Raw genomic sequence first — 25016 nt, forward strand, 5'->3', positions numbered from 1 at the left:
CAACATGAGATTGAGGCGGGGAGGAGAGATGGAGGCAGGGGGGCAGTTGGGAACATTTCCTTCTGAGAGGAGACTGATAGGCGATGAGATCACTGTCTACAAATACCTAGAAGGTCATTTGTGGATCTGTCTCTACATATATTTAGTTCTGGAACTAACCTCCCTTTTCCTCTCTCCTTTCCTCCATTCTCTTCTCCATCTCTTTTTTTTTCTCACTCTCTCCTTATCTCCTTTGTCTTATTGCCTCCTAGTTCGCTGTTGTGCAGTTTTCCACCCAAGTGCGGGATGTATTCAGTTTTCAAGAATATCAGCAGAGGTCTTTCAACCCTGAGCAGGAAATCCTCCGTGTCCGACACACCAAGGGACGGACACACACACCCTCTGGTATCAAGCATGTGGTGTAAGTACGTGCCTAGGAAAGAGAAATGTTAGAGTTACAAATAAATAACAACTAAATCATTTCAAATATTACATTAAACCTAATCAGGCTTATTTTCTTTTCTCTCTCCTTACTCTGCCTATGCTCTGGATTTTCTTTTCTCAATACTTGCAGGGAAAAGGTTTTCACAGCAGAAAGAGGAGCCCGCAGGAACACCAAGAGCCTATTGATCACCATCACAGATGGGAAATCTAATGACCAGCAAATCACCTTTGAGGAGGCAACCAGAGCAGCCAACATGAAGGGGATTATACGCTATGCCATAGGGGTGTGTAAGGGAGCCAGTTATCTAACAGTGCCAGGGAAAGCATCCCTCTGTCACTCGAAAGAGGGAATAGGTAGTAGTCTCCTTGCTAACCTCTCCTATTTCTATTGCAGGTAGGGTCGGAATTTGATAGTGCGAGGGCAGAGCTAGAGACAATCGCATCCAGACCAGAAAATGTCTTCCGGGTAGGGAGCTTCAGTGCCCTGTCCTCCATCCAAACTGAGCTTGCTGAGAAAATCTTTGCCATTGAAGGTCAGAGACACAGTTTGTATACACAGTTATATACATAGATATGTCCATGTAGCTTGGTGCCTTGGATTTGTCTCTATCATATGGCAACTGATTAGGTTTCACTGTTTTTACAGGGTTTTTTTTATATTTTTTTAAGAATGAACTTGGGATAGTATAACCACTTTGAGGCTGATATGCAAAAGATTTGTCTGTGCAACTTTAGGAGTTACCTGGATACCTCTTTAGATTTTAAAATTTGTTACTCTCACAGGCTGACCAGGTAAGTAATTGGAATGAGGGTCACACAGAAAAGATGGTACATTTCAATAAAGAAAAATAACTTAAAGGTTGGGCTTCTAGCTCATTAGGACAGTCTCTGCTCTGCTTCAGGACACTTATAAAATGGCACAACAGAAAGTCTTTAGCCCATATCAATAGTAAGGTTCACCCCCCCCCCCCCTTTTTCAAAACTAATTTGCATATTTTGACAAGCGGCCACATGCAATTCTGGCTGTATCAGCCAATCAGCATAGAGGAGCTGCCTTACCCTGCCCATGCCCCGCCCCTTTTTGAATTAATCCATCTTTATGATGACATCACAGGAAGCAATATCAGTCTTCTGAACCCCTCCCCTTGAATGATATCTCCAGAAGCAACATCATGGCTTTTCCCAGACCACAGGAAATGGCATCACAAATTTCAAATGGCGGTGCATATTGTACCCCATGTAAAGGGAAATGACATTAGTAATCAGACAGCACCCATAACAAGCACTGCACATGCTCAGTGTGCTACATTTTATTTTCCTCTGCCCTCGTGCCTCTTTATGCGTTTTTGTACAGTCAACCAAGAGCAAATCCATCTCTGCAAATTACACCAAATTACTTTGCCTCTTGTGGTGTAACTGTCTTAAAGGCAAATAAACTCTTCTCTGTTGCTTTTAACAGATCTCCGATTTTACAACTTTGGGAGTTCTACTGGTCACTGGATTGACTTTTAAAAGCCATATTTCTCAGTTAGTTAGCTCTTGTTTTTATTATTTACATCAATTTTGAAAAATTCATCCTTATTTTAATTTGTCTGCCCATCTATTTTATGCCTGTGTCAGTGGTTGCCAAACCTGGTCCTGGAGGCACCCCAGCCAGTCTTTTTTTAAAATATCCACAATGAATATTCATGAAAGAAATTTGCATGCCTGCCTTCACTGCATGCAAATCTCTCTTGAATATTCATTGTGGATATCCTGAAAACCTGACTGGCTGGGGTGACTTCAGGATCAGGTTTGGGAACCACTAGTTTAAGTAATTTCATGCTATTTGTAGGATTGCCACCTAAGAGTTTAAAGAGACTTCAACGTGTTCAAAATACAACAGCTCTGCTGTTGACAAATTCTGGATTGCATAGCCAGATTACACCAATTCTTTTTCCCTTCCATTGGTTACCCATTGTGAGGTGGTATTCTTTTAAACTGTTAGATTTAGCATTTAAGACTTTTCACAAGATGGTGCCAAAATACGTTTTGAAAAAGCTGCCAATCTATGTTCCTGTTTGTCCTTTTCTTCTGCCTTCTGCTAGATCTTTTCGTCTTGAGTGTGCCTGCTCTCATGCTTATTCTTATTCCATGACTTTTTTATGGAATAAAATCCCTTCTTCTATTAGATTAATAACTGACTTATTCGAGTTTTGTAGAGATATTAAAACTTATTTGTTCCACTGAATCTTATTTAATAGAAGAATTTGTGGGACTTGTTATAATTAAGTAATTTTATTATGTTTATAAGATATCTGTTTTAATTATGTTTATTTATTATTATTTTTTTATTAATTATTAGGATTTATTTACCGCCTTTTTGAAGGAGTTCACTCAAGGTGGTTTACAGTAAGAATAGATCAAACACGAACAATAGGCAATTACAACAGTAAAAATATTCGAAAACAATACAAAGTATGGCTTAGAGGAGCATAATCGAACGCAAACGCCTATCTCCATGGGCGTTTATCTCCGAGAACGGGTCCGTGAAGGGGCGGGCCGAACCGTATTTTTGAAAAAATGGACGTTTTTGAGCTGGGCGTTTGTTTTTTTTAGCGATAATGGAAACTAAAAACGCCCAGCTCTAAAACGTCCTAATCCGAGCCATTTGGTCGTGGGAGAGGCCACGATTCGTAGTACACTGGCCCCCCTGACATGCCAGGACACCAACTGGGCACCCTAGAGGTCAGTGCGGTGGACTTCAGACAACGCTCCCACATGCATAGCTCCCTTACCACGGGTGCTGAGCACCCAACCCCCTCCCCCAAAACCCACTACCCACAAATGTACAACACTACCATAGCTCTTAGGGGTGAAGGGGGCACCTACATGTGGGTACAGTGGGTTTTGGAGGCCTCCCATTTACCAGCACAAGTGTTACAGGTGGGGGGGATGGGCCTGGGGCCACCTGGCTGAAGTGCACTGCGGTACCCACTAAAAGTGCTCCAGGGACCTGCATACACGCAGGCCTCTAGGACTTGTTGCTGCTGTATAACATTGGCACACCAGTTGACACCTGAAGACTAATCTCTCAAAAAACGTCCTTTATTGGAATAACCGCGTTTACTCACAGTTAACTGCAGATCAGAGGTTGTGCCCCACTGGCAACGAGTCTCCCTGGTACTGAGTTTAGCAGTAGGTCAGAGCTGGCAGAATGCTGTACAATGCCCTCTTTCAACCACATTCAAGGTAAGAACTAAGTTCTGTAACGTGGCTAACACAGGAAAGGGAACTAAAACTGGCTTACAAAAATGGCCACTACCGCATGGACTACAACAGGAAACACAACAGGGCACACTCTGACCCAGTAGGCAGGGGGAAAAGCACCATGGGAGAAGAGCCTACCAACTACCAACATCGTGAGACTGTAACACAAGCTAATGAAATCATGGAGCCCAATATCCTACACCCACCACAATGCAATGCTGATGTGACCCTGTACTGCACCCGAGAGCCATAACAGAAAAGGTGTCACACTCACCCGAGAGCGACATCAGAACCAGGGAAAGGCTGTGACAGGATCGAACACATTCTGCTGTCATGGAGGTGGGTACGGCATTTGAGGCTGGCATACAGGCTGGAAAAAAAGTTTTTTAAGTGGGTTTTTTTTGGTGGGAGGGGGTTAGTGACCACTGGAGGAGTCTGGGGAGGTCATCCCCGATTCCCTCCAGTGGTCATCTGGGCAGTTGGGGCACTTTTTTGGGACTTGTTCGTGAGAAAATAGGGTCCAAAAAAAGTGACCCAAAATCGCAGTAAAAACGCCTTTTTTTTTCGATTATCAGCTAAAGACGCCCATCTCTCCTCAGCTGATAACCACGCCCCAGTCCCGCCTCCACCACGCCTCCAACACGCCCCCATCAACTTTATTCGTTTCCGTGATGGAGTGTAGTTGGAAACGCCCAAAATCGGCTTTCGATTATACCGATTTGGGCGCCTTTGCGAGAAAAACGCCCATCTCCCGATTTGGGTCGAAATATAGGCGTTTTTCTTTTTCTATTATAAGCTGGATGGCATACTAGCAATGTCAACACAATACATAATAGAACATTATAATTAGTAGTGAAGGGTAAGGCAAAGCTGTAACATATAGATGGGTAAAAAAGTAGGAAGAATTAGAAAGTAAGGTGCCTGATTTGAAGGAAGTTGCACATGGAGGAGTGGATAAACATGTCCCGCTGCAGTATGTGCAGCCCGAGTCACTCCTTGTGTGTGTGAGTGAGACTAACAAGTTAGTTACGTCTTGCATTAAAGGCTTGGTTGAAGAGCCAAGCTTTCACCTGCTTCCTGAAGTAGAGATAGTCTTGTGTTAAGAGAAGCCTTTCAGGCAATGAATTCCAGAGTGTGGGGGCTACTCCGGAGAAGGCTTGCTTGAGGGGTATCACATCGTGTAATGTCTTTTGGAGAGGGTGTAGTTAGTGAAAGTCCTTGGGAGGACCTTAGTGTCCTTGGTGGTTGTGTGGAGGATCATCCTATCCTTTAGATACTCAGGGCCATTTCCTTTCAGGGCCTTGAAGATCAGACATAGAGTTTTAAATTTAGCCCTGTATTGTACTGGTAGTCAATGAAGTTTTTGCAAAAATGGTGTGATGTGGTCACGTCGCTTGCAACCTTCTATGAGTCTTGCTGCTGCATTCTGAATCAACTGGAGCTGGTGCAGGCCCTTTGTAGTCAGACCATTGTATAGTGCATTGCAGTAATCCATTCTTGATGTTACCATGGCATGCACAACTGGGATAATGAGATTTGTTTGTTGATTTTATTATCTATGTGATTTTGTAACCCATTCTGGGTGTTATCAGGAGGACAATCTAAATATCAAATTAAATAAATAAATAACCAGCTTCAGTTACCTTTATTCAGTGTGTGTGCTTTATTCACCAACTTTAATATATAATCATCCCCAAAGTGTGTAAACATTGGTCATTAATCTACCTTTCCTTACAATGAGCAATTTACATATCTCACCCACTGTACTATTCCCTTCTCACCTAGCATATTGATGTAACAATTTTCAAATAGTTACATTCCACTCACAGGCTGTGGCCAGAGTCCAGAGCAAAATATGTCCGTTCTAATTCACCTCAGCCAGAGAGGTATCTTGCTTTCCAAATCACTTTAACCAGAATCAATAATGTAGTCAGACCTGCTATTTTGGGTGGTCCCAGAGTTAACTTGGGTGGATCCTTCCTGAACCCTCTCCTCCCAAGGCCGCCGAGAAAGAGGGCAGGGGACCTCCAGCGTGCCAGCAAGCTTCTTCCTGCCTGCCTGCTTCCAGGTCTGTCCTCTCCTGCATGCCGCCCAGGACTCGAATGATTGCATTAGTGAGATAACGTGTTAATGCAGTCATCCGAGGCCTAACTTCTGGCACAGACAGGAGCACCACCACCTCTCCCCCTCCCTTGTGCCCCAAGCCCAACATCTCTCTTTCCCCCCATGCAGCATCTCTCCCTTCCTCACTTCCACCGTCATATCCAACATTTCTCCCTCTCTCCCCCATGCAGCATTTCTCCAATCACCCCATGTTCAATATTTCTCCCTCTCTCACACCTCTTCTCCTCCATGCAGCATCTCTCCCTTCCCTCCACCCCATATACAAAATTTCTTCCTTTCTTGACACTCTCTGCCCCTTTGCCACATCTCTCCCTTCCTCCCCTCCACCTCCATGCACATATCTCCCTCCCCTTCACCTCTATGTCCAACATTTCTCTTCTCTTGCCCCTCCCTTTCTATGAATTTCTCTCTCCTCATTCACCCCATATCTCTCATCCCTATCCCCCTCCATGCAGCATTTCTCCCTCCACTCCACCCCCATATACAAGATTTTTCCCTCTTGCCCCTCTTGTGCAGCATTTATCTCCCCTTTCCCCCTCTGTTCAGCATATCTCGCCTCTCTCTCCCCCCATGTAGCATATTTCACCCCTCTCTCCCCCCATGCAGCATCTCTTGCCCCTCTCTTACCCCCATGCAGCATCTCTTGCCCCTCTCTCCCCCCATGCAGCATATCTCACCCCTCTCTCCCCCCATGTAGCATCTTTCACCCCTCTCTTCCCCCATGCAGCATCTCTTGCCTCTCTCTTCCCCCATGCAGCATGTCTCGCCTCTCTCCCCTCCCATGCAGCATCTCTTACCCCTCTCCCCCCCCCCCCCCGGGAGCATCTCTTGCCTCTCACCACTCCCCTAGGGGAGCATCTCTCGCCCCTCTCCCCCCATGCAGCATCTCTCGCCAATCTCCCACCCAACACAAAACACTCCCTGTCTTTCTCTTCCTCCACCTGCAGCATCTCTTCCCTCTCTTCTATGGGTCAGCAACAGCGGCAGCAATTCTCACACGCTGCTGCCTTCCCTCTGCCACATGACATGTCCCACTGAGGCACAAACAGAAAATTGCAACAGAGGAGGTGGACGCAGCAGAGAAGAGGCTTCTGCGTTAGCAGCAGGCAGCATGTGGGAATCGCTGCCACGGACCCATAAGAGAGATCATAACGGAGCCCAGATTGCTTCCCCCCCCCCCCCCCACACACACACACTAGCGCTATCAGGGCTCAGGGGTGCACAGCTGCTGGGTGGGCCCAGGTCCACCCATGGCTACACCACTGCTCTGGAGTGAAGCAACTTTCCCTTTCAGTATGCTTAATTTCTGTTCTGAGCTGTCCCTGAACTATTTTGTTGGAATTCTTTTCTACTGTTTGATTTTTGTAATTTGTGTTTTATGAATTGTACGCCACTCTGATTTGCCTCTTGAAGGGCGGTATATCAAGTCTAATAAACCGGACCTTATACCTAATTCTGCCTTTCCCATGCAGAATTCTGTGCAGTTTGCTTTCCAGCTGCCTCCTTCCTTCCCTGCACACTCACCGCTCCAGAGCAACAAGAGAAGGAACTGCACAGCTGTGCATAATTCCCCCAGTAGTACCTTTTCAAACATTAAATCTCTTTGTATAGTGAGTGTGAGAAAGGTTGTACTGATGTGTTAGCTGAAGTGTCTTGTACTAGCTTCCTCAAATTGGAAAGCTCAGGGTCATTTTTCAGCAAGTTTATGAAATAGTCTAGGGGTACCGCATGATCATCTGTGGAACATGTTGCAATGGTGACTATATCTATGCGAGTCTGCATGGCATGCCTCTTTAGCCAGTGAGTCTGCTAATGTGTTTTCTTTTACCAAAGGCGCATTCTTTCTGTGTGCTTTCACTTTAATTAAATGCACTCTCTTCTCACTTATTTCCTATGCCATATTTCACAGTGATAAATTTTTCACAGTGGAACCGTTAATATTATTAGCCAACCACCAGGGCAACCATACAATGATACTTCTAAAATTATCTATATTTCTGGGTAGAAATCCTGGTATTGTAGGAATACTGTCTCTTCAGAATCACTGTGCTATTTGGGTCAGGCTGTACAATTGCAAAATCTGCTAGTCTGCCTCCCTCACACTGGCTACTTCCATCAGTATATAGCCTAAGAAGAAAAGGTGATATGTTGTCTAGTACCAATTCTCTAAAGATCATATGACTGGGGGCACTGGGTGAGGGTTGACAGTCATGAGGTTGCCCCATCCAGCAAGATTCCTGTAACCTGTACTTTAGGCTCCTTCAGCAATTCAAACTTTACATTCTGTGCCTGCAGTATCAGGGTCCACTGACTGGACTATTCTCTCAGTTCTTACCTTGCTGTGTAGGCCCTGAACAGCACAGTGTGAGACTGGTTATTTCTTCCAGATAGTAAATAATCTAATCCATATGAATGGTTCAGGAGAGGTGAAATGAAAGCTAAGGATTAACGATTAATAGTTGCAACCCAGAACTGCGGATTAGAGATGAGATGGTTCACAACATGAATAGAGAAAACTGGTACAACAGATATCTATAGATTCTGTATGAAAAAACTGAAATGGTGCCTTAAAAATCAGCGCCGAAAAACCATGTTCTTAGTGCAATTCTATAAACTACGCCTAAAGCTAGGCTTTTGGCCGTTCTTGTGAATAAAATTTAGGCACACACATTTAGGCCACCTAAAACCAGGCTTAAATACCTGCACCTAACTTAGGCACAGATCGGGTGTATTCTATAATAGTGCACATAGTTTTTAGAAATCCCATGACTCACCCATGGCCAAGCCCCCCTTTTCAGCTGCTTGCCTAAGAATTTACATGCTTCACATTTTAGAATATGCTTAGAAAGTTGTGCTTAAATTCTAATTAAAGCCAATTAGTGCTGCTAATTGGTTAAGTACAAATTATCAGCGCTGATTGGCTTCTTAATCAATTAATTTGTGTGTGCAATTTGGCCATATGACCAAATTAGCGCACACAACTTAAGGCACCATTTATAAAATATGGGGGGTTTTCATTTCGGAGTGAAGTTCTGATGGGAGGAAATTCCTAAACAGAAAGGCACAATAAGGTTGTTCTCTTAAAACGTAATATCTTCTTAAAGTAGACATGTGCTAAAATAATCAGATAGTATAACCTTGGCATAGCAGCAAATACTAGAAGTCTCTTACCTTTTACTGAATAAATGTAGCCAATTTACTCACAGTTAGTAGTTCTCAGAAGTTACTGCCCCGAAGAGACTTCATAGTTCTGAGGGCTGTATCAGAGGGTGGAAATGGAAATTTGAAGGAAAGGAAGCTTTATGGCAGAGGTGGGAAAGCTGACAGGTGAATGAAAGTGGTTCAAAGGGAATGCTGAATGAGCGGAGGTAAAAATAGAAGTTCACTTCAGGAGAGCAGAAACTTGTGCATCCAGACAAGATGGAGAATGTCTGGCTCAGGGAGACAGAGGTCAAGAAAAGGCACACACAAGGCCAGAGAGTGAGAGGTAAAGGGACAGAACCTGAGACCATGTAGCAGAGGTGGTCCTAGAAGGTATTCCTCAATTGGAGAGACAGGTCATACCCTAGCTGACCCATCAGGACAAAAATAATCAGGGAATGACAGTAGGTAAACAAAAGAATCAAGCTCTGCTGAGAAAGGGAGGAGGCCTTTGCAGGAGAATAGACCAATAGTAACAAACTTTATACAAACAAGCAGGAGTAGCTGCAGTACATGTGAGACTATATTACACACAATGCCTTGTTCATATATCTTTGGAGGAAGTGCCTGCAGCAGTAAAAATCTCCAGAAATGAGAATAACATTAAAGGTATCAAACACATTTTAGGACTACACTATAATGTATAATATAAGACTGCTGGGGACAGAACATTCCCTGCCTGGTATCAGTAGATACTACTATCACTAATATTACAATTTATTGCATTAATAGTTGTCATGGTTGCCGTCGCCGACATCCGCACCTTGCTCGTCAGTTCCTCCTTCTAAACCTACTAAAATTACCTGCAGTTCCAGTCAGTGACCTGTGGGGCCACTGTAGAGTGGTGGAGGCCAAGCTGGTAATGTCATCAACACTGAGCACTTCTTAAGCTGGCTTCTGTGTGCTCAGTGTTCTGACAATTTATCTTTGATTACGCCTAGGCCTGCCTGGGGCTCTGCTAGTTCCAACTTCTGTTTCCTTGTGAGGCCGTGGCCTGAAGCCTTGCTTACGGCTTTCTCCTTATGCTGTGTTCCAGTGGAAGTCTGCTTCCAAGCCTGGTAGTCCTGAGGAGTAAAAGTTCTGCCTACAGCTTTCACCTTTTGCTTTGTTCCTGTGAAGCCTGCTTCCAAGCCTGGTCGTCCTGAGGAGTAAAACTTTGCCTTCAGTTTTTACTTTGCCTGCCCTGGGAGCGCAAGCTTAGGTTTTGCTACTTCACTTCACCAGCCCTGGGAGCCTCGGCTCTGGCCTTGCTACTTTATGGTACACTTTGCTGCAGCCAGGGTTGAGAGACGTAACTAGACTGCTTATGTTTGATTTCCTTACACAGCTAGGCTGTTCTATGTTACCTTATTTTATGTTTATGTTTGCTTTGCTCCAGCTAGGTTAGACTGTGTAGTTAGGTTGCTTGTTTTCTTTCTGTGTTGTTTGGCTACTCTGTTAGCCTTGTGTTTTGCTACTATTAAATCTGCCTCAGTTCATCTCCACTTGTGATCCAGTCCGGTTCTTTGGAGTACTCTTAATTCTGAGGGGACTCAGTCTACCCAGAGGTGGTTGGGTGATTCTCACATGGCCACCTCTGGGCCAAGGGCTCACAGACGTTGTCCATTATGTGCATTCAGGCTGTCCATCAGCTGTGGTGTCGTCGTCTTCTTCATCACACAGAAGCTGAAACAAGAGATAAAGACAACACTAGACAACATAAAGAGAGAAGGTCAGAGTCTCTTGTCTTCAAGGGTGGATGGCAGTTCACAGTGCTCATGCTTCTTCAGGTGGTACAAGGAGCAAGATCTTGGTGTTGGGTTATACAGGCTGTTCACTGTAGACAAGATACCTCATCTGGTTTACAGTTTCTCTTGAGTAGAGACTCAGAAGGTGAATGTGTCCTTCGGGTCCCAGCTTAGGCCAAGGCTGCATTGTAGTGGAGGTGTGTCCTTCAAGTATTTAGTGTGGTCCACTGAAGAGAACATTTTCATCACATTGGCGCTGTTGGATGCAATTTTGTGGAGCCTCAAATGGGCCTCTGCTAACATCATCTGCATTCTTTTCAGCAGGTTGATGGCTTCTGTTTAGATGGGCAAAGATTTCAATTCATCATCCACATAGATGTCTCTCTCTACGAACTCTGGCATTAACACCATACTCCTCTTGTTGGGCAGTTCATCATAGTCTGTAGGTTGCTACTGCTGATGATAGCCTTTTCCCCAAGATGTGAATTCACATCCTGTATTCAACAACATCTCCATTGTCGTCATTGCGGAACCACAGGAACCTTAGGTAATTCTTGTAGTCTTTGTGGACAACAAAGCAGTGGAGCATTTGCTGAATGTCGGCTGTTATGGCAACGGGCTCTTTTCTGAAGTGGATTAAGATCCCTAATAGACTGTTGGTCAGGTTGAGCACGATGAACTGGGTACTAGAATCAAGTATGATTTGGATTTGCCTTGCTTTCTGTGGGTGGTATACCCTGAAGGTGGGTAAATACCAGCACTCTTCATTTTCCTTCAGAGGTGGGGCAAGCTTTGCATGGCCATTGGCGAGCATGTCCTGCATGAAGGCCACAAAATGCTGCCTTATCTAAAGCTTCCCCTTCTGCAATGAAGCAATCTGAGAGAGGGCATGACTTATATTTTTTGGGAGCCGGGGCCTGGGCTTATGGAATGGGAGAGGTGATATCCAGCTGTTCAAATCATCTTTACTGAACTCTTTTTTTTCATGATTTTCAGGAACTCTTTGTCTTCTATGGAGAAGGCAGGGTTGTCGTCATCCTTGGTGGTCTGGAACACTGAGCTTCCTGTTCTCTTAAGTCTGCTGAGGAGACTGTTTTGCAGAGAGTCGGGTCACTGCTCCATTCCTTGTAAACAGGAGCCTCCTTGGTGGTTGGGTGGTTAGTACCCGGTTTGAACAGGAAGGCACGCCTGCTTTCTAGGACATTGGTAGAAAATACAATGTCATTTGGCTTTCTTGTTCAATCGAGTCAGACATCACCCATTATTGTCCAATCCAAGCCAAGTTGGTTTGCATAGGGAGCACCACGTTAGCCCATTCATGGGTATCCAGCAAGAGCAGGATCTCAGCATCTGGATCCAAAGGTGTGAGCTGGTTGGCTATGGGCCTCAGGTGGGGGTGATTTCAGGCAATCTCTGGTGTGGGAGTTCTCTGGTGTGGGAGTCTTCTCTTTGTTGTCTGGTATCTGGTCACATTCGATTAGTGTGGGCAACTGTAACATGGTGTTGCCATCCATTGCCTCTATCACATAGCTGCTTTCTATTCTCCCCAACACTTGTATGACCCCAGCACAAGTTTTGATTCTATATGAGGAGTAGTCTTGATGGATATTGAACAGGTCATAGAACTCTGATCTTGCAAATGACTTGTTGCTCTGCTCATCTATGATAGCGTACATTTTGGCTGCCTTGTCAGGCCATCCTTCAGGATACACTTTGGCTAGGCATATCTTGGTGAAAGATCTCCATTCTTGGTTTCCTCCACACACCTTTGTGCATTTCAGAGTTACTTAAAGTGTTGATGCCTTCTTTTCCTCTGTCTCCCCGCCATGACTCAACTCAGGGGTGGAGTTTGGTTTAGCATTGTCCGGATGCAGAGCATAGACATGTTGGTTGCTGCTACATTCTGTGTACTTGATGGGTACTCTGCAGTCTTTGGCGAGATGGTCTGAATGAGAACAGCATTTGTAGCAGATTCTATACTTCTTGAGCAACTCTTTGCGCTCCTTCAGGGGTTCCTTTCTGAACCCTTCACACTTTCTGAGAGGGTGAGGGTTCTTGTGTATAGGGTATTGTCCATTTGGATCCTCTGCTTTCTCTGTGGTGGAAGAAGGGTCAGACAGTGCAGACGTTGAGGGTGACACCTCTGTCTTACATACAGATATAGGCTTCCTGTTGTAGCCATACTGCTTGACTGGCTTCTCATTCAGGAACTGGTTCAACTCGCTTGATTCAGGTGACTTAATCATGAACCAGGGATCGTTTCTCCTCTTAGTTATATCTACTACTACTACTACTTAACATTTCTAAAGCGCTACCAGGGTTACGCAGCGCTGTACAATTTAACATGGAAGGACAGTCCCTGCTCGAAGAGCTTACAATCTAAAAGACAAATGTACAGATAATCTGAAAGGTCAGACAGATTGGGGCAACCTATATGTTCGAAAGGTTAGGTTCCGAATGCAGCATTGAAGAGGTGAGCTTCAAGCAAGGATTTGAAGATGAGTAGGGAGGGGGCTTGGCATAGGGATTCAGGAAGATTGTTCCAAGCATAGGGTGAGGCAAGGCAAAATGAGCGGAGCCTAGAGTTGGCAATGGTGGAGAAGGGTACTGAGAGGAGGGATTTGTCGTGTGAGCGGAGGTTACGGGCAGGAACGTAGGGGGAGATGAGGGTAGAGAGGTAGTGAGGAGCAGCAGACCGGGTGCACTTGTAAGTAAGGAGGAGAAGCTTGAATTGGATGCGGTATCTGATCGGAAGCCAGTGAAGTGACATGAGGAGAGGGGTGATATGAGTACATCGGTTCTGGCGGAATATAAGACGTGCGGCAGAGTTCTGAATGGATTGAAGGGGGGATAGATGGCTGAGTGGGAGGCCAGTGAGGAGCAAGTTGCAGTAGTCGAGGCGAGAGGTAATGAGAGCGTGGACGAGAGTTCGGGTGGTGTGCTCAGTGAGGAAAGGGCGAATTTTGTTGATGTTGAAAAGGAAGAAGCGACAGAGTTTTTTGCCCAGTGATAGAAACGCTGTGTGAGTTATAATTTGAGCAATATATAACCACGCACCAAACCGCAGGCAGTTTGCCAGCGGTTTCTGAGGGCTTTTCTCTGTCATACCAATTCAACACTAATACATTCACGTTGGAGTTAGTTTGCATAGTATTGGTCCGAGGACAGATCCCTGGGGAACACCAACAGATAGCGGGATGGGAGTGGAGGAAGATCCATGAGAGTGCACCCTAAATGTGCGGTGGGAGAGATAGGAGGAGAACCAGGAGAGGACAGAGCCCTGGAACCCAAATGAGGCCAGAGTGGCGAGAAGTAGATCGTGATTGACAGTGTCAAAAGCGGCAGAGAGATCGAGGAAGATGAGGATGGAGTACTGGCCTCTAGATTTGGCCAGGAGCAGGTCATTGCAGACTTTAGAGAGTGCTGTTTCTGTCGAGTGGAGAGGGCGGAAGCCGGATTGGAGTGGGTCGAGGATGGCATGAGAGGAGAGAAAATCAAGACAGCGGCTATGAACGGAGCGTTCAAGTATTTTGGAGAGGAAGGGTAGGAGAGAGATGGGGCGATAGTTGGAGGGGCAGGTAGGGGCAGGTAGGGTCAAGTGATGGTTTTTTGAGGAGAGGTGTGACTAGGGCGTGCTTGAAGGTATCAGGGACAGTTGCAGTGGAGAGAGAGAGGTTAAGGATGCGACAGATGGAGGGGTTGACAGTAGGGGCGATGGTGTTAAGTAGGTTGGTGGGGATGGGATCAGAGGAGCAGGTGGTGCATTTCGAGGAGGAAAGAAGGCGGGAGGTTTCATCCTCAGTGATCTCTGGAAAGGAGGAGAAGGAGGCCTGGGTTGGTTGGTTGAGGGAGAGGGTTAATGGGTGAAGAGGGGGGGTGGGGGGGGTGATGGCTTGGTAGTGAACTCAAGGTTGATTTTTTGCACTTTGTCGTGGAAGTAATCAGCCAGTGATTGAGGAGAGAGTGAGGGGGGAGTGGGAGCGGGGGGCACCTTGAGGAGAGAGTTAAGGGTGGTGAAGAGAAAACGGGGGTTGGAGCTGAGGGAATTGGTCAATTGGGTGTAGTAGTCCTGTTTTGCAAGGAATAGGGAGAAGTGGAAGGAGGATAGCATGAATTTATAGTGAAGGAAGTCTGGATGAGTACGAGATTTCCTCCAGAGGCGTTCAGCAGATCGTGCGCAGGAGCGAAGGTAGCGGATGCAAGGGGTCAGCCAAGGCTGGGGATTAGTACGCTTTGTGGGACGGGTGGTGGAAGGTGCGAGAGTGTCAAGGGCAGAGGAGAGAGCAGCATTGTAAGCGGATACCGCTTTGTCGACAGTCTCGGAGGACATGACGGATGGGAGGAGATTAGAGATACTAGCGGATAAGGTGAGGGGGTCAATGGCCTGGAGATTCCTGGATGTGGTGGTTAAGGTTGGGCGGGGCGGAGGGGGGGGTGGAGAAGTGTGAATGTGATCAGGTGGTGGTCGGAGAGAGGAAGAGCTGAAGCTTGGAAATTGGAGAGTGAGCCGGATGAGGAGAGGACGAGGTCGAGACAATGGCCGTCACGGTGAGTAGGGGTGGTAGAGCACAGCTGGAGGTTGAAGGAGGATGTTAGGGTGAGGAACTTAGAAGCGTGAGGGTCGGATGGGTCATCAGCATGTATATTGAAGTCTCCGAGAATGAGAGACGGAGATGAGGGTTCAAGAAAAACAGAGAGCCAGGCATCGAAGTCGGTAAGGAAGGAAGAGAAGGATTTATTAGGGGGGCGGTAGATGACCGCCACTCTGAGTGGTAGCGGGTAGAATAGCCAGATGGAGTGGGCTTCAAAGGATGAGAAACAGTGAGACTGCGGTAGGAGGAGGGGTTGGAAACTACAGGAGGGCGAGAGTAGTAACCCAACACCTCCACCGCGGCCAGCTGGGCGGGGAGTGTGAGAGAAGAGGTAACCACCATGGCAAAGGGCTGCGGCTGAGGTAGAGTCATCCGGGGAGATCCAGGTTTCGGTTAGGGCGAGCAGTTGAAGGGAGTGGGAGATGAAGAGATCGTGGGTGAAGGGCAGTTTGTTGCAAACTGAGTGGGCATTCCACAAGGCGCAAGAGAAGGGGAGGGAAGAAGGGGGGAGTAGGGGAATAGAGACGAGATTGGAGACGTCTCGGGATTGTCCACGTGGATAGGATGGGGACAGATGAGGGGGGCTTGGATTAGGGTTAATGTCTCCCGCGGATAGCAGGAGGAGGAGCAAGAGAGAGCGGAGGAGGGAGGGGGAGGACGGGCGACGAAGGCGACGAAGACGGGGTGCACTTAGGAGGAATGGGGATGGGTTAATAGCAGGAAGGAAGTGTTGAAGGTTGAGAGCTAGGATGGAGGAGGGGGACAAGAGCGATGGTGAGGTGGTGAGGGATGGGGGTGAGAAGGGTATTGCCGTGGCGGGCCAGGGGGGAGGGCAACGAGTTCCAATGGTGGACAGTGGGGGTGGGGAGGAGAAGAGATTAGGAAGGGACAGGGCAAGGAAGAGAATGTGGATAGGAGCCATACGTAGTGACTGAGGTGTAGCAGGTGACTAAGGTGTTAGGCAGATAGATAGAGTGGAGAGCTGGATTGGGGGTTTGGAATTGATGGACTGGTAAGTGAGTAGTAGACAAGTTAACAGCAGGCAGGCAGGCAGGTCGGTCAATGGATGAGAGGCTCGCAGGTAGGCAGGCGAGCAGGTAAGTCAATGATTGACAAGGTAGCAGCAGGCAGGTAACAGCAGGCAGGCAGGTAAGTCAATGGATGAGAGGCTTGCAGCGGGTTAGGCGGACTGGAGCATGCTGGAGCAGATGTAATGGAGCAGGCTGGAACAGATGGACAGGCACAAGCTGGAGCAGATGGACTGGAACAGATGGACAGGCACAAGCTGGAGCAGATGGACTGGAACCCGCTGGAAGTAGATGGACTGGAGCAAGTTGGAGCAGACAGCGACGCAGACAGCGGCGCAGCAGGACTAGAAGCGCTGGGACAGACGGACTGGAACAAGCCGGAGCAGAGGACTGCGAAGCAGCAGGACCGGAATAAGCTGGAACACATGGACTGGAGCCAGTTGGAGCAGAAGACTGCGACGCAGCAGGACCGGAATAAGCTGGAACGCATGGACTGGAGCCAGTTGGAGCAGAAGACAGCGGCACAGCAGGACTGGAACACGCTGGGACAGACGGACTGGAACAAGGTGGTGCAGGAGACAGTGGAGCGGCAGGACCGGAATAAGCTGGAGCAGATGGATTGGGAGAAGCAGGAGCAGAGGCCGAAGAGAGTGTGGAGCAATGGACTGATACAAGTCGGATTGGAACAGACTGGGGCCGCAGGAGCAGAGCAAGGCAGATGGACAGGGCGGCAGGGAGGCAAAGGCAGAGCCCACAAGGGTACAGGACATGAAAAGTGGGCCTGGGGAGAGGATCAACATGAGGGCCTAGGGGTCAGCTGCCCCAGGTCACCTGGCTCCCCGAGCTCCCCAGAAGGATCAACACCAGGGCCAGGGGTCAGCTGCCCCAGGTCTCCTGGCTCTCCACGCCAAAAGGAACGGTGCTGCGATCGGGGAGACAGCCATCAGCACTCCAGGCGCCGACTTCCATGCAGATGGACCCGCTGCCCTGCCACCCTACCTCCCTACCTCAATCTCCCACGCTGCACCTGTTTCCTGGCAGCGGAACAAAGGGAGAGTGGCTGCCACGTGGATGTGCGGTCCCAGGCCGCACAGCCTCTCGTTGCTTGTACCGCTACCGCTGCTCGTGATCTCCCATCCGCATCGCCCGCCTCTCGCCTCTCCGCCCGGTACAACCCCCGTCGACCGAACTGGCCGAGTCCACTGCCTTCAGCCAGCAGATCCGGCCAGTGACACGAAGTAGGAGGCGCCGGGAGCGCCGATCCAGGCCAGTGCCCAGCCGAGACCGATGGAGGGGTCGCGGCTGGACGCCGTTGGACACCGCTCTGACAACGATCCGATGCCCAGAGCTTCCCACAATGCGGGAACGGATGAAGTCGGCGGTGGGACCAGCAGGGAAGGGATCCAGACGGACGGGCTCACGGAGCTGATCACAAAGCAGCCAGTTTATCTCTTATAAACTTTGTGAAGGCATTAAAAGGAGGCTATTTCCCTTGATTTTCTTCTTTGTATTGTGTACCAACTAATGACCACTTCTCCCTTACGTCGTATGGTATCTTTGCTAAGATGGACTTTGTGCCCCGAGGTGTATCTAGCTAGTTGAGGTTTGGAAAGATCTGTTCAGCCTTTGTTGCTTCCAACTTGTGAAGGAGGTTTCCCAGATTGCAGCTTGTAGTTGTCTCTAGCGGATATCACTGGGAATCTGTCCAGGTTATTGAACAGTGAATTTTCTATGGCTTCTGGGCTGCCATAGTACTCTTCAAGCTTTTCCCACATCTCTTTTAATCCCTTAGTAGGGTCATTCAGATACAAATGCTTCAACTCCTCCACACATAAAGCTGTTTCCTATCCTAGCCAGTGTACCATCATATTCTTCTCTTGCTTTGGAGTAAGCCTCATATTTGCTACGGCATCCTTGAAGTCAGATTTCCATACCCTGTAATGCTCAGGACAGCCGTTGAACTGGGTAAGCCCTGAGCTCCCCAGATCTTTGCAAGCCAGGTACCCTACTAGCTCATCTCTTTCTGAGGTTTCAGGTTAAGCAGTTGAGACCACTGCTAGTTTGCTACTGTGGGATTTGCTCTGTGGTTGGCTGGCTTTGTCCTTTGTGGGAACTAATGTGAGAATGATCACTCAGATGTCTCCTGCTTGAGTGAAGGGTATACAATTGATGTTCTCCCGTAAAGCAATGGCCCGAGCCTTTCCAATTTCTGTGAGGTGCTGGTGCCTGTAGCCAAGGTGAGGTGTCTGCTTCATAGATCATACTCAGGACATGAGCCAGTGGTAGTGCATCTGTGTGCACATGAGCATGTAGATCAGTGTGGTGGCAATCGGCTCCCATGGAATTTTGCAATTCAAGCCTGCTTTTTACAGGCGAGATAGCCAGTGGTGAAAAGGGGCAAGCTTCTTCGTCATCTGAAGATTCCTCTGAATGAGATTGCTTCTGGTTAGTTTTGAGGGCTGAGGCCTGAGCCAGCACATAGGCCACAGTTTGCCTTTCCAGATTTTTGGTGACAATGTGGCTGTGTTGGCTCTCCCCGCCATCCTGACTTGTGACTTCTTCAAGTGTTTTTACTTGGGTCTTGAGGACAGCTGCTTCTTTCTTTTGCTGGAGCAGCTTTCAGGTAATGTTTAATTCTGCCTTATTACATCTAGTGATGGCAGCAATGACGGTGGCCTCTTTCTTTCCTTCTTCTATTCAAGTTTGTCTATTTCTATGGTTGCTTCTTGCTCACCATGAATAATTTTTGATTTGGCAGCCACTGCATCCAACTGCAATTTGAGAGCAATGGAGCCTGGAGCAGACCTGCTGGAATGGCTTGTCCTATCTGATTTTAGACTCCTAGAACTTCTAGAAATTCTAGTGCTAGTTCTTGAGGCATGAGAGCACTGAGAGGCACAGTCTCGTGGATTTATGGTTTCATTCTCTGCCTTTTTAAAGGCTTCTGTTATTTCAGCTCTACGCTTCCAGTCTATGGCTTTTTGTGTTTCCTTTTCTGGAATGGTGGTGGGCCAAGTTACATGGTTTTAACCAGCTGAGGAGCCCTGACTAGGCCTGATAACCCACTGATGGCCTTATAGTTGAGAACCTGCAAAAAGCAGGATTGCAGGAGGAGTCTTAATGAAACCTGGTACAACTTACAAATTGAATGTAGCACATATGATGATTGAATAATGGACTAAAATGGATAAAATCTGGTTTTTAAAATGAAGTTTGTGGTACTCAGATCATAAGAGCATATGAAAGTAGATATGAAACTGAGATGTCAATAATAGGGTATTTTTGTATCAAGAAGAGAAAAATAAGATGTTGACGAGAGCGGAAATGTCACAAACAGGTGCAAGATATTTTTGTAATAAGAAAGAACATGTTGTTTACAATAGCGGAAATCTTGTAATAGCTAAAACCGGAAAGAAGAAGGTACAGATGGACATCTGCCGGAAAAGGGAAAAAAATGATTCAGAGGTTGTGAAATATTAAGAAAAAAAGCTCTTGCCATTAACTTGTATTAAGACCTGTGCCTATAAAAGAGAGAAGATTTTGCCAGATAGTTGGAACATTTCTCCAACTCTTCTCGGAAGGCACAGCTCTGTGCAATTGAACCCAGAATCTGTCTGATGATGAATGTACCAAGTTGAAGATTTAATCTTGGTAAGAATAAATTGAACCTTCTTTCTGAAAACCAACTGTGTCTTTATTTCTACTTATTCTTTATCTGTCATTTATTCTACAAAGAAAACCATACACAAGAGATCCTCACTCCCTGAACTAACTAAGATAGATCTTTATATGTGGGAACATAAATGGCCAAAGATCTTCTTAGACCCTATTAGACAGAAAGCTGTGGTCATGGGAATAAGGTGTGAACTCTGCCTTCTGATGCCTCCCAGAGGAGTCAAGAAGGGGTCTAAAAGGGGGGCATTAAAACAGTGGTGACCCTTCAATGGATGACGGTATCTCAATTAGTAGGAGCAGACTTCCATTCCATTTTCGGAGTGGCCTGCGGATTCGGCATTATTGCCCACATATAAGTTACCTAGTACAGATGAGCGCGGGGGCAATAAAGAGACGTCTAACGCCTTTCGTTGTGATTGTGTACAGGTTGACTCGGGCGATTCCAAATTCTTACGTGTATTTTGGTTTGTTGAATAGAGTGGAATCTTCGGTTGAATTGAGCGAACCTTCGTTCAAAATTTTTAGGTGTATAGTAAAATATCCTATGGAGGTTAGTTGAATGGAGCGGAATCTTCATTTGAATAGAGCTGAATCTTCCTAACCAGCGAAAAACCATAGGGTATCTGTTCTCCGAATTCAGGGAACTAGTTTCGCAGCTTCCTGGATCCTTTTCAGGGGTAGTAGCCTCCCCTCTTTTGAGGGTTCTACCATTGGAGTGAATCATGGCCAATGGAGCTGAATCTTGGCGGCTAGTAGAGCAGAATCCTAGTTGTAGAAGCCTACCCTGGGGAACAGTTTTCTTGATCTTAAAGTAGGATACATACACAAGCAGACACTAGGTTTTTATTTATTTATACACTGACTCTCTACGCATCTTTCTGTTTGTTGTCCTCGTTTTTCTTTCCTCTAATATTACATGCGGTTAAAGCATAAAGCTTTCCGCCAATTCGTAATTTCTGTTTTAGGTTCCGGCGCTGGAACGCTCTTGAAGACGCGTGAGTATAACGGGGTATTGTGTATGCATGATGCATGTTTTTTTGTTTAGATAATTTTCCTTTGCATGTTCTTACCACATATATTTTATAGGTGTTCCTATCATAGATCCCTGAGCTAGAATCTAACTGGAAATTTAACTGGCATCGCCTGAGGGCCTTGCCCTTTAAATACCACTTTACAGTGCACACATTTTCCTATGTGGATTGCTTTTCCCTTATTTCTGATTCCATTATGTCCTCCTCCTCATCCCCTACTCCCCTGGAAAGAGTCCTCAACTTTTTCCCTGCCGATAGAAAAGAACTTACCCGTTTATGTCAGACCTGGCATACCGTTTGGTCCGCCAAGGATCAAGGACTGGAATGGCCATCAAAGGGCTCATTTGATCAGGGCAAGCTCCAAGCCTTGGTCTGCTACAATGAGTCCAACAAAACAGGAAAATCTAGGGATAAACATTTAGCTGCCATTAATAAGTTCATACTTATTGCACGAAACCAGCACGATAGGAGTTTAGGTAAGTCCGACACCGATCAAGCCCCTTACCAAGATCCAGTGACACCTACCGCCCCACCACCTTATGATGCAGCTACTGCCGCAAGCTCTACCAAGCTGCTACCATGTGCAGTGGGATATACCCCAATACCCCCAGGATATTGTGATAAACCTATCACAGATCCTCTGCTACAGAATTCCCAGGGATCTCAGACGGAGACCTCCTCATCCCAGGGATCACAGACAGTGACACCTTCGCTGCCTGTGGGATCTCTAGCTCCTGCGATTTTCGACCCACCTACCACCGTGCACATTGCTGGTGTTGTCGATATATCTCCTCTTTCATCTCAAAAGAACCCTCTTCCTATGTCCCAGGGGTCGGCACCAACTCAGCCGCCCATAACCCCCTCAACAATACCAGTGGCCCAGACTATTGCTCAGTCGCCCACTGTCACAACTGCTCCAACGATGCAAGCAACTACCACTACCCAGACCCAGACAGTTACCCCACAGCCACCACATGTCTATCGTACTATTGGTGGTTATGAGATTGAGATACCTCCCCCCATTATTGAACAATATCCTTGTGTCCCGAACCCGCCGGTTCCGATTATCACCCACTGCCCATCTAACAGCGGAATAGATGCAGCCGCTCAACCAACTACTTACCCGAACCTGGAAAAAGGTCAGGTATCACATATGACCACCCAAACGACTACCCACCCATATATGGGGCACGCAACTCAAACTTCACCTCTGCCGCCGCGTTTAAACTCCTTTGCCCAAACTGGTCCCTTACCCCCTGCATCATTACCTTGCCCTACTCTGTCCGAGTTACGACAGATGGGTTTTGTTCCATACAGTCCTGCCACCCAGGCACGCGTAATTTGCCAGGAATTATACGATCAGGGTTACGTAAAATCGCCCCCTAATCCGGATAATCCATCCATGCCTATTCTTGCGCCTGAATGCTTGACTCCCCCTACATGGGATAAGCTTGGTGCACGACCTAAAGTCAGATCCCCTCCCTCAGCAGAGGAGTTGGAAGCTCTTCTTCAGCGACCTCTGTTACTTCCAGCCAAACCAGTTACAGAAGGAATTCGAACCGAGCCTCCTCCGATGCTCGATTATTCCTCACCATTACTAAGTGATGCGATCCCGTCCTTCGCTGACGATTCACTTCGGCTTACTTTACCCACGGCTCTCCCCCTTACCACCCCGGTCCCTTTGGATACACGACCTATGCCACAAAATGGCAGTATATTGGCCAGTATGGGAGATGACCTCGCATTCGTTTCAGATGGACTTCGTTCCTTACGTAAGTCCGTTACAGCACTTCCGGACACTGTTGCATCTGCAGTATCTAGATCCCAATTACCCCAACAACATGATTTTATTTCTCATCACACCAGACAGCGCCACCCTCAAAGTTATCTTACTACTGATGGTTCTAGCCGGTGCCTTCCAGTCATTGACAGTCCCCGTAACCCTACAATTTTCTCTGCCCTAGATACCAGTGCAGAGCATATCCTACCTAGTCCACCTAGCACACCCGCCCAATATGTGGCATTACATGAGAATTCATGGCATTATGTTCAGCCATGGATTGATAATCTTGCAGGATGGTCTGAGGCTCTCCAGCCCCAGTCCGCCCTTTTCCCACGTGAAGGATCCTTGCGGTCTGACAAGCTCTCGTTAGTGCGAGACCTTATTTATGACCACCCTGACCCCCATTGGGATCAGAAAACAACCCTTTACCTAATTCAGGGTCTTCAGGTTTGGAAAAAGTATGAGAATCAATTTCCCCCAAACGCCGCGATGGAGCCTCTTACATCCTCATCGGTTAAACCCTTTGGGACTGTTAAACTTTTTCCCCTGTTGAATAAGATGTTAGGTGGTGTCCCTCATACGGAGTACACCCCACTTTCAGCTGTTGAACTAAATAGCCTTATACTACAGCTCCCAGATATTGCTATGGGTGGCAACCGATGGCTAAAAAAATTACAAGACATTACATTAGGTACTACTCTGTCAGTTGGTGACATGAAAGCGTTATTGGGCAGAACCCCACATGCTAGTGTCACCGACATATTTACCCAATCGGGCTACGCCAAATTTGTAACAGATACCCAGTATGATGGCAATCCTTTAACAGAGATTCAGACCAAAGTATTTCAGGAAATCCGGACCATGTATCCGGCTCTTAAAGATTTTTCAGTTATCACTTCCCAAAGATGGGAAATGGACTCAGAGCCTATTGAGGCTTACTTGCTCAGACTCCAAGATCTTTTTAAAGAAGAGACAGAGGAAAAATTTGACTCTGATAATGCTCTTCCAGTGTTCTACCATTTACTTAAGGGAACCTTACCTTCAGAAATCAAAAATAAATTGGAGAACACAGTTGGTCTCCAATTGGAAAAATGGCCAAAAATTCGTGAACACATTCTACATCATTGTAGAAGACTCATTAAAAGCAAACAAGATGAAGCTCAACATCGTAAGACAGTACGCACTAACTTAGAAGTGCTACAAACTGACGATCTCAAAGAGAAAAGAGCCTCCAAGAGCTCTGACACAGATCCCAATACCCCCGAGACCTCTCCCCCTGTTATTGTTATGTATGCTGACCAACGCTATGACAATAACACCCGAAATCAGGGCCCACGGCCCTACCGCCCAGACCGTAGAACTGATTACCCTGAAGAACGTGGTCGCCGCTCTCAACCTCAAAGAGGCCCCCCAAGGGGGCCCCCTGATTCCAATAGACGACCCAGAGACTACCGTTCCCAGCCTAGTCCTGATCGCTTTCCAGATGTCCAGTGTTATCGCTGCCAACAATTTGGTCATTATGCGGCACAGTGTCCCCAGCCACCGCCTCATAGAATTATAAAACAGCTCTGCCAAAACCCTCCAGAACGGCAGTCATTCCCTTTGTGGAATCCAGATCAACGCCGCCCACAGTGACTAGGCGTGGTCCACACTACAGCAGGACTGGATGATCCTATGATCACCTTGTTAATCTGTGAAGTCCCCGTCCCCTTTTTAATTGACACAGGCGCCTCTCGCTCTGTGCTTGCCCACGTTCCGCATAAACTGCAGAAATTTCTCAAAGTTTCTCCAGACAATATTACCACCACAGGACCACTGCTTGAACCCCTGCCCATTAAATATGCCGATCTACAACTTTCGGCTCCCTTTTTGTACGCTCCACTATGTCCTGTCAATTTACTTGGAAGAGATCTGTTGACATTGTTTCATTTTGAAATTCATTTTGATCCTTCCCCTAATGAAAGCACTTCACTCATGATGGCTGTCACCTCTATGGTTGAGAAACAAATAGAGATTGCACTGAATGACCTACCAGGTTTTCTTTGGGCCACACCTGAGAAACCCTATGGTGAAGTTGTTGGATTATTTGTAGTAAATAATTAGCAGATTTTATACACACAGCTTCAGCTTTAGAAATGTTAATTTCTTTTCTTCATCTCTCTCTCACACCCCAGAATAATTCA

At 46.9% G+C, this 25016-nt stretch overlaps 1 protein-coding gene across 1 annotated transcript in view; it reads left to right on the plus strand.

Annotated features, from left to right (window-relative positions):
* The window catches only part of LOC115474732 (integrin alpha-X-like), a 258012-nt gene that overhangs the window by 47740 nt on the left and 185256 nt on the right, over positions 1 to 25016 (plus strand). Inside the window, exons 7-9 of the mRNA XM_030210360.1 lie at positions 252 to 400; positions 554 to 707; positions 818 to 956. Of these exons, the coding sequence (XP_030066220.1) occupies positions 252 to 400; positions 554 to 707; positions 818 to 956 (442 nt within the window). The remainder of the gene's footprint in view (positions 1 to 251; positions 401 to 553; positions 708 to 817; positions 957 to 25016) is intronic.

This window comes from Microcaecilia unicolor, chromosome 7 (assembly GCF_901765095.1).
Source record: "Microcaecilia unicolor chromosome 7, aMicUni1.1, whole genome shotgun sequence".
NCBI classification, from domain to species: domain Eukaryota; kingdom Metazoa; phylum Chordata; class Amphibia; order Gymnophiona; family Siphonopidae; genus Microcaecilia; species Microcaecilia unicolor.